We start from the raw sequence: 9,353 nt of genomic DNA, 5'->3' as shown, positions 1-9,353 counted from the left end.
TATTGTAAATTTCCTTTGTCGGTCGTTTATTAATGTACATTAAAATTAAAAAATCTCTTTTTTTTTTCTTTCATATCTCAAGACAGGTGTACTCAACAATCTTGAAAACGTATCACAGTAAAGTCTCATTAAAGATACATTTCAAATTAAGTTACAGGAAAAACAAAGTCGGACGGAGGTGGGTGAGGATCAATTTTGTAGTTATGCTGGATTTGGTCTCTCACTCACTCGTAATCCTTCTAATGTACTCGACCTACTACGCCTCTAAAAAACGTACAATTTCATTTGTAGATGATATCACAGTTATATCCTCTCATTATTGATTGCCTTTCATCCTTTCGGGGTCGACAAATTAAGCACCAATCAAACTCTGAGTTCGATGTAATCGATTTAAACCCTCCCCCATAATTTCAGGCCTTGTGCCTATTGTGGAAAGGATTATTCCTTGGGTATAATTAATCGAAGCCTACGTTAGCCTCTTGGAAATTCAAATTCATACAAATAAAATTCGGGACCCGTTCGAGCATACCTACACAAGTGAGCCCCCAATCAATTTTATTTTCTCATCACTTTTATAAAAATGGGCATTTTTAAAAGAAAAATTTCTACAAATTCATTTCAGATGGTGTATATTACAATTATATGGCGAATTTAATAAAAAAAAATTCAAGAAAAGAGAAAGGTGCATACTAACACGCATCAATGAATTTTTCAAAATTTCACGTATCATTGTGTGTGTGTGTGTGTGTGTGTGTGTGCAAACCCATATAAATTCTGAAGTTTGCAACTGATTTTCTCTGAACTGGGAACATACATTACTTATGTTCCAGAGATGGTTTTAGACCCTTAAAATTTTTCACATAATGAGTAATGGGGTTTCTGGGGGCAGAAAGCCCCCTTTCCTGGAGTACGTACGACTGCCCGCATAGTGCACGCAATGCTTCTGTTCAAACTAGAACCCCCCCCCCCCCAAAAAAAAACACCTATTGAAATGAAATAATTAGGTTGTATTAAATGGATGAACGGATGTAGACTTCAAACTGCATTGTCTAAGTGGTAGCAATAATAGCCTGTTCCCGTAGTACCGTAGATAGCAATTTGTTGGAATGAAAACTGTTTGGAACGCAATATGTTTGTTATGAAAGATATGCTAAAATATGTTAAATTCTGAGCAACTATTTTCTTTTAGCTTCAGTACCACAGTCTTCTTTCTAAGCATAGACGAAGCCCAAACAAATATTCTTCAGCAGTTGATTACAAACCGAAATATCGCATGTACATTAACCTACTAATTTATGGTGTCTAAGGTCCATTAGGTACTGTGTCCTTAATGTGACCTTGCGTGCCCGGACGCTGCATCCAGAATTGTTTTCGTTTGGGAGCTGAATTGTCCTCAGAGTGGTTGCAAGCTGTTTACTCGAAGGAGTGCACGGTTAAGCGACAACTGTTGAATCCAACCGAAATATCGCATGACGACAGTGTTGTTTTCAAGCGCTTCCTTGCCATTCCCCACCCCCTTATCACGTCATTTCTTTCATGTAGATTTCTCTCATGTGGTGCTGTTGAGCTCGCCCACACGCTTAATTTATCACATAGATGTAGTTCCTATGTCAGCTGATTGTTCAGCGTCGTAGAGGCAACGCCGACATCCGCAAAAGAGAGTATATCCACTGAGAGCTTTTTAGTGCGTTCAAAAATCACATACCGCCCCTCCCCATCACTTTTCCATGACAAGGCCAGGGCCTGGAATCTTCCAAACAGACGCATGACATGTCACTCAGTCGAATTAGCCCTTCATTTACTTTACAAATGTTTTGTTGTCAATATTGCATAGGGTATTGGAATTTTAATAATGGATTTACAAATGTAATGACCAATATTAAAGACTATTGAATCTTACTCACAAGGTATTGGAATCTAATATGTATACCATTCTGCCTAGACGTTGGATTTATAAATACAATATCCCTACATTCACTCTCTATTTCCTATCTTAACTAAACTAACTATTGCTTAATCATCCTCTCACACTATCACCGATGAAGAGATATAATAAATATCCTGGAAACAGCTGTAAGACATTCTATTTATAAATGTTCTATATTATACACAGCCTTGGTCTTTTATCTCATTACGAAAAGTAAATCTTTATCTACACACGCTGATATATGACCTACGTTGGACCCCTTATTCGCATAATCACCGAACCTGGAGCTTAACTACAATCTATACATAGCACTTACTCAGCATTACGTGAAACCTCTGGGTCTAATTGACACCACTATCGCTCATAACCTATATCTACCTATCTATTTATCTATCTATCTATCTATCCATATATATATATATATATATATATATATATATATATATATATATATATATATATATATATATATATATATATATATATACATACACACACGATGTGTTTAAGTATGTATGTATGCGCGCCCACAATTTTTTTTTCACTTTAAACTCTCTGAAAAGTATTTGCAGGAAATTTTATTTAAAAAAAAATTCCATTTTCTAAAAGTTACGATGAAACAAAGTTAGGTGAGGGCACACTTGCGTAGTTATGCTATTGTTCGTTTTAATATTTTCTTTTTTTTTCACCTACAATATCACTAACTTATATTTTTTGTCAATTACGCCTTAATTTTGAAAAAGGATTTTGGATATTTATTTTGAACATCTGAGATTCAGAATCGGGTGGGAGGAGTGACTTTCTTGAAAATATTTAATAAACGATTTGGGGATTTACAACTACAGTCCTTTTAATTTTATGTGTGATTGTGTATTTCACACACACACACTACAGTTATGAATCCTTTATTTAGTTTCTCTTTTATAAATTCTTTTTTTATTTTTAAATCTTGAATATTTGATTTGCAAAATCATACAAATGGAAGACGTTTCACATTTAAAAGCGTAACTCATAATGTCTAAACGCGAAAGTAGTCGACTAGATTTTTATTAAAATCAAAATCGAGCAATATAAGTCGAAGTCGTTCTCAATGGGATTCGAACTCAGAATGTAAAGGGAAGCAACCAAATATCTCAACATTTTATCGCTGTCTTTATCCATTCAGACCAAAGGGAAGTTACTTTCGTCGCATTGTTGGTTCCGGTGTAAACAGACGAATCGTCAACATGAGGGTTGTCTCTTTGATCAGCGGTGGTAAAGATAGTACTTATAATATGATGCAATGTGTGGCCGAAGGCCACGAAATTGTCGCCTTGGCAAATTTAAGACCACCTGATGTAGACGAAATGGATAGTTACATGTTTCAGGTAAACTTCGTTCTTATAGTGCACGTGGTGCACTTTAAACCCAAGACAGCTTCCATCGGAAACTCTTATAATCAACGGAATTCTAGCCATGACCATCCCGTTTTATCTCTATTTTCTTTTTGTATTCGGTACTACTAAAGCAGCGCGGACCCGAACGCGCAGTCGCGCGTCCGCGCTAGCTAGTCTTGAGTGGTCGATCCTAACCCTAACCCTATCCCTAACTCTAACCCTAACCCTGTCCCTAACCCTAACCCTAACCCTAACCCTAACCCGCGTGTGCAAATGAATACGTGTTTAGGGTTAGGGTTAGGATCGACCACTCACGACTAGCTAGCGCGGACGCGCGACTGCGCGTTTAGGGTCCCCACTGCTTTAGTAGTACCATTGTATTCATTATTTAAAACAAGAAGCTATGATTTTATGGTTATTTGTTTTATATTTCTCGCAGGACGACTGTACAGTTTCCTTGTGCACTTGTTCATGTATGTTATACACATGTCATAGGAGCAGGTGTGGCTGTGTAGTAAGAAATCTTGCTTCTCAACCACATACTTCCAGGTTCAGTCCCACTGCGTGGCACCTTGGGCAAGTGTCTTCTACTATAGCCTCGAACCGACCAAAGCCTTGTGAGTGGATTTGGTAGACGGAAATTAAAAGAAGCCTGTCGTACATATATATATATATATATATATATATATATATATATATATATATATATATATATATGTATGTGTGTGTGTGTGTGTGTGTGTGTGTGTATTTACGTGCGTGAGTCTGTTTGTCTTTCGGCCATCGCTTGACAACCGATGCTGGTGTGTTTACGTCCCTGTAAATTAGCAGCTCGGCAAAGGAGACCGATAGGATAAGTACTAGGCTTACAAAGAATAAGTCCTGGGGTCGATTTCTTCAACAAAAACCTATAAGGCGGTGTTCCAGCATGACCTTAGTCAAGTGACTAAAACAAGTAAAAGAATATGAAAGGGAAGATAACGGCATTACACTCACGAAGTGATTGTGCACCATGCGAACTTTGTGGATCCCACAAACGAGGACGTTGACACGCAAAATGTGGAGAATATGTGGATGCGGATGAAAAGAAAATTACGGCGACAATTTGGAACGTCGGACAATTTATTTGTGTCATATTTACACGAATTCATAAGGAGGGTTTTGTTCACTTGGCTATCGACCCGGTTTACGTTGTCTAACAGTTGACTTATTTATCTCCCCTTGCTATTTCCCCTTTCGTTTTTATTTACTTTTTTAAAACACCAAACTGAAAGATTACCTAGGTACCAGATTATCTAAATTAAGAAATACGACAGTTGTCTCTATACACGTCTTCTCTAAAAAGCCAGGAGGTAGAAAAGATGAATATATTATATAATCACTTGATATCCTTAGGACTACGGTTGTTTTGCAGCCTTCTTCATATAATGATAATTTCAGTGTGGAATAAATTATGTTTATGTTTACATTAACATGAAAACAGAATTTATTATACACTGAAATTATTATTTACATTAAGAAAGCTGCAAAATGGCTGTAATCCTAAGGATGTCAAGTGGTAGTAATTTCATTGATTGGGTTTTCTGCATTTCAGCTGCAAGGGTATTTTGCATTACACTTCTCTGTATTAATTTTCTGTCGTCTGATAGCTGAGTCCATTAGAGGAGCTTTCTGTGATAACCACACAATTCTCTGAATTCATATCTTATACTGCAAATTTATATATATATAAATATATATTTGAAATACAGCATGAACTTACACTGTTTTATTGAATGTTTTTTTGTTTTTTTTTTATAAAGATAGTTAGGTGTGGTTTGAGGTAGACTTCTCTGCTGCAGTTTCTAGCAAGGCAAATGACACAGAGAGGCTCTTTTATTGGTTTGAATCAGTTCTAGACATAATAATAAAGAGACAGTAAGTGAGGGATAGCAGTGTATTATTCACCTAATTAGTATGACTAACTGTAATTGTGTCAAATTTCACTGTGTTAAAGAATAGTACAGTTGTAATTAATTAAATGTTTGATATAGTTATGCTTCCTGTGTAGAAGTCAGAAAAAGAGTGGGCGGAGCAGTTAAGCATCTGATTTTAACACAGAAGAGTATTACATACAATTAATATTTTTCTAACTTTTTTTCTGGTATTGCGGCTCTGAAAGGGGTCTCAGGGAGTAGCATCCCTGCCTTCCTGAACTAGTTTTTCACTACATTTCTTAATAATCATGGTAGAGGGCTTGGTCTTGGGACCACTTGTGTCTAGAAACTGAAGTTGGGGGTAAGCAAGGACATGCTCACCATAGAAAATCCAGCTCCCAAAAACGCTCAGGATAGCCAAGAAGAATGGGCACCAGCCAGCCAAAAGGCTGGGGTGGGCTGCACCTACCTACCTCAGTTACTATGGCATTGTGGTAGATCTGGCTACCCCTGTTAACGGGGACAAAATCTGGATTTAAAACACTGGATGATGATGATGATGATGATGATGATTTTAATGGTTTCAGTCACTGGATCATGGCCATGCTGGATCTACATTTAAAAGATTTTAGTTGATTATATTGGCTTGCTGGACTTGGTCTGGTAGTTTTATAACTGACTTCCTAAGGGACGAAATGCAAAGTTGATTGAGCGTAATGGTACGTAACCTAGGGGGACAAAATACCACAAGATATTTTTGTTCAACACACTAATCATTTATTATTCCATGATAAGCTGTGTGTGTTTGTGTTTCTAAGATGTTACTTAGATGTAAAATTATTGTGGCAATCATACAAGCAGTGCCATTCATTTCTAATATTCTGTGAGATGTGTGGCCATGGGAAAATATTACTTATCTTGGAAACAGAGAGGGCATCCTGCTATAAGAAATGTACTTCCATAAACTCTCCGACCCATGCAGGCATAGAAAAGTGGTCCTTAAAATGATGATGATGATGATTAAACACACACACACACAAAACTCTTTGTAACATACCTATTGTTTCTCATTACAGACTGTTGGCCATCATGCTATTGATTTGTATGGTAAAGCTATGGAAGTACCATTGTTCCGGAGAACCATAAAAGGAAACTCCAAGAAAACAGACAGAGATTATGATCTGACTGAAGGAGATGAAGTAGAAGACTTGTATAATCTCTTAAAATTGGTAATGGAGGAAGTTGAAGAAGTCAATGCTGTGTCAGTGGGAGCTATACTTTCAGATTATCAACGTGTCCGTGTTGAAAATGTCTGTAGTCGTCTTGGACTGACTGTACTTGCTTATCTGTGGAGGCGAGATCAACAAGAACTCCTTGCTGAAATGATTGATGCAAAAGTACATGCAATTATTATTAAAGTTGCAGCTATGGGACTGGTGCCGGAGAAACACCTTAGGCTTACATTGAAAGAGATTTATCCAAGTATGATCCAGCTTCACCAAAAGTACGGTTTAAATGTTTGTGGTGAGGGTGGAGAGTATGAAACTTTCACCCTTGATTGCCCATTGTTCAAGAAAAAAATACAAGTTGATGATAGTGAAATTGTATGTCATTCGGACGATGCTTTTGCCCCAGTAGGTTATATAAGTTTCAAGTCTCTGCATCTCGAAGAAAAAGATAGTATAAATCAGTCTCTAACAGATTTGTCAATGAAATCCAGTAAATTCTTAATTGATGAACTCTTTTCTGTTGAAGAACAAAAGAGCTTGCAGTTTGATAAGTCACAAGAGAAATGTGTTGCTGAAAACCTTGCTTCAGTGGAAATTAAACCTCCTTTAATTAAAGAATCAAATGAATATTTTTGGATTGCTAACCTTGTTGGCTATGGAAGAGATGTAGAAGCAGCAAGCCAGCAAGTGATGGGTTCTCTAAAAGAATCACTGTCTCTCTGTAAAATTTCTCCTAGTTTCAAAAATATTTACTCTGTACATTTATATGTGAAAAATATGGAAACTTATAGTGTGATTAATACTATTTATAAGAAATATTTCGGAACTAACCCTCCTGTTCGTGTTTGTGTTGAAATGGATTTACCGTCAAATATACATTTGAAAATGGATGTTGCAGGTAGCTCTCAAATACAACATCCTGATAGACATTCCATGCATGTCCAAAGCCTTTCGCACTGGGCTCCAGCAAACATAGGACCGTATAGCCAAGCAGTGAAAATTAACATAAACCTTTTTGTTGCTGGACAAATAGGACTGTGTCCAGCAACAATGAAGCTTCCAGAACAATTTTGTATTAAAACTGAAGCCAGACTATCTTTAAGACATGTACACCGAATACTAAAAGCTATGCATGCAGAATGTACTTTCCAGAATATTGCTTTGTGCATTTGTTATATTACAGACAAAACATTCCTTCAAGCGGCGAAAGATGAATGGGAGCGAATGTTATGCTTGGATGAAGATGGTTCCGGTTCTGAACTAAGTCCAATAATACAGTTTGTCGTTTTATCTGGTTTGCCCAAGAATGCTCACATTGAATGGGATTGTAGAGCAGTCTTAACTGAACAAAGTGATATTAAAAAGCAGGAATATACGATTAGTTGTGGCAGGCTCCATTTAGAATATTGTATTCATGAATGTAGTAAAATCTCAGGATTTAAAGGTTCTGTTTTAATAACTGATACCTTTTCAACTGATTCCATTTCAAAAGACACAATGTTAAGTGAACTTTTTACTGTTATTGACAACTTAGTCAAAGACACGAATACAACTTGGGATGATATTCCAACAATTAAGGTTTTTTTCTGCAAAGATTTTTTCAACTACACTAAATTGGACTCAGAATTACAAAATGTACTCAAAACTTTGTGTACTCCACTCTATACTTTGTTACCTGTAAGATGTCTAATGGAAACTTCCTGCATACTCTCTGTCTGTTTCTAGATTGATAAATAGAAATATTTCAAGCTTGGGTTTTCTGATTTTATTAAAATATTTATCAGTATATTCTCTTTCTTTTCTTTCTGTTCCTTGAAATATTCTTTTCTACTCTAGGCACAAGGCCTGAAAGTTTTGGGGAGGGAGCCAGTTGATTAGATCAACCCCAATATGCAACTGGTTCTTAATTTATTGACCCCAAAAGGATGAAAGGCAAAGTCAGCCTCGGCGGAATTGAAACTCAGAACGTAAAGACAGAAGAAATGTTCTTTGAAATATTGTCCATTGTTAGTTCCAGTTCTGTATCAGATTTTCTAGGAGAACAGGCTGCTGGTCCCCTTTATTTCTTTTTCAGTTTCTGGAGATAGGAATGGTGCGATTGGTCCTCATACATGACCTTTGTCATGGGGCAATATAGCTGATTGTGAGACAGGTAGAAGTACACTTCTCCCCACAGAACTTGACTGGTACTTCATTTAATGAGCCCAGAAGAGTGAAAGACAAAACTGACCAGAGCAAAATTTAAACTGACTGGAGGGCGAACTGAAACCAGTACAAGATATGTCCAATACTCTAATGACTTGACCAGCTTGCTACCTTATTAAGTTCGTTTTAATTTCATTCTGTTGTTGGCTTAGTAATTACTGAAGTCTTCAGGCAGACAAATTGCCATTCATCTCAATTGTCTGAAACGATATGCCATCAGGTGTGATCACATACTCTCTTCTTGAGCCAGTGAGAGAACTACATGGTCATGTGACGTTGTAAGGGAAGCAACCCATTTTCTCTCAACTGACGTAATATTGCATTAAAAAACAAAAAAAAGCGCGTGTGTGCAGGGCTCACCTGATAATGCAGTACTGAATACACAGTTGCTTACGAAAAAGTCAGGATGGTCATAACTGGAATATTGTAATTTCATGTGCAGAGAGTCAGGACTAACCTGTAACTAAAACAATAACCTCACTTTTTTGCTGTGTCTCTGCCTGAGACACTTTCCATTATCATCAGAGAGCATTATTTATTCACATCATGTCTGTACAGCTTTCTTAGTTGCTGAGCCAAAGAAAGAGCCTCAAAATGAATGAATCTCACATCATACACCATATCTAGGTGCATAGTGGTTGTATAAAAATAAACCTTTTTGCTACCATTTTTCTGCTGAAAACAAATTTTGAAAATAGTG

General features: G+C 36.8%; 1 protein-coding gene across 1 annotated transcript; it reads left to right on the top strand.

Annotated features, from left to right (window-relative positions):
* The first annotated feature begins 3,132 nt into the window (after positions 1-3,132).
* Positions 3,133-8,234, top strand: LOC106869672 (uncharacterized). Its single transcript, XM_014915490.3, has 2 exons — positions 3,133-3,294; positions 6,296-8,234. Exons 1-2 carry the CDS (start codon positions 3,154-3,156, stop codon positions 8,171-8,173), a joined length of 2,019 nt encoding a protein of 672 aa, XP_014770976.1. The 5' UTR covers positions 3,133-3,153; the 3' UTR covers positions 8,174-8,234.
* The last annotated feature ends 1,119 nt before the right edge of the window (positions 8,235-9,353 follow it).

This window comes from Octopus bimaculoides, chromosome 5 (assembly GCF_046866305.1).
Source record: "Octopus bimaculoides isolate indiv1 chromosome 5, ASM4686630v1, whole genome shotgun sequence".
NCBI classification, from domain to species: domain Eukaryota; kingdom Metazoa; phylum Mollusca; class Cephalopoda; order Octopoda; family Octopodidae; genus Octopus; species Octopus bimaculoides.
The sequence above is the reverse complement of the archived record's forward strand: the minus strand, read 5'-3'. Positions and strand labels throughout refer to the sequence as shown.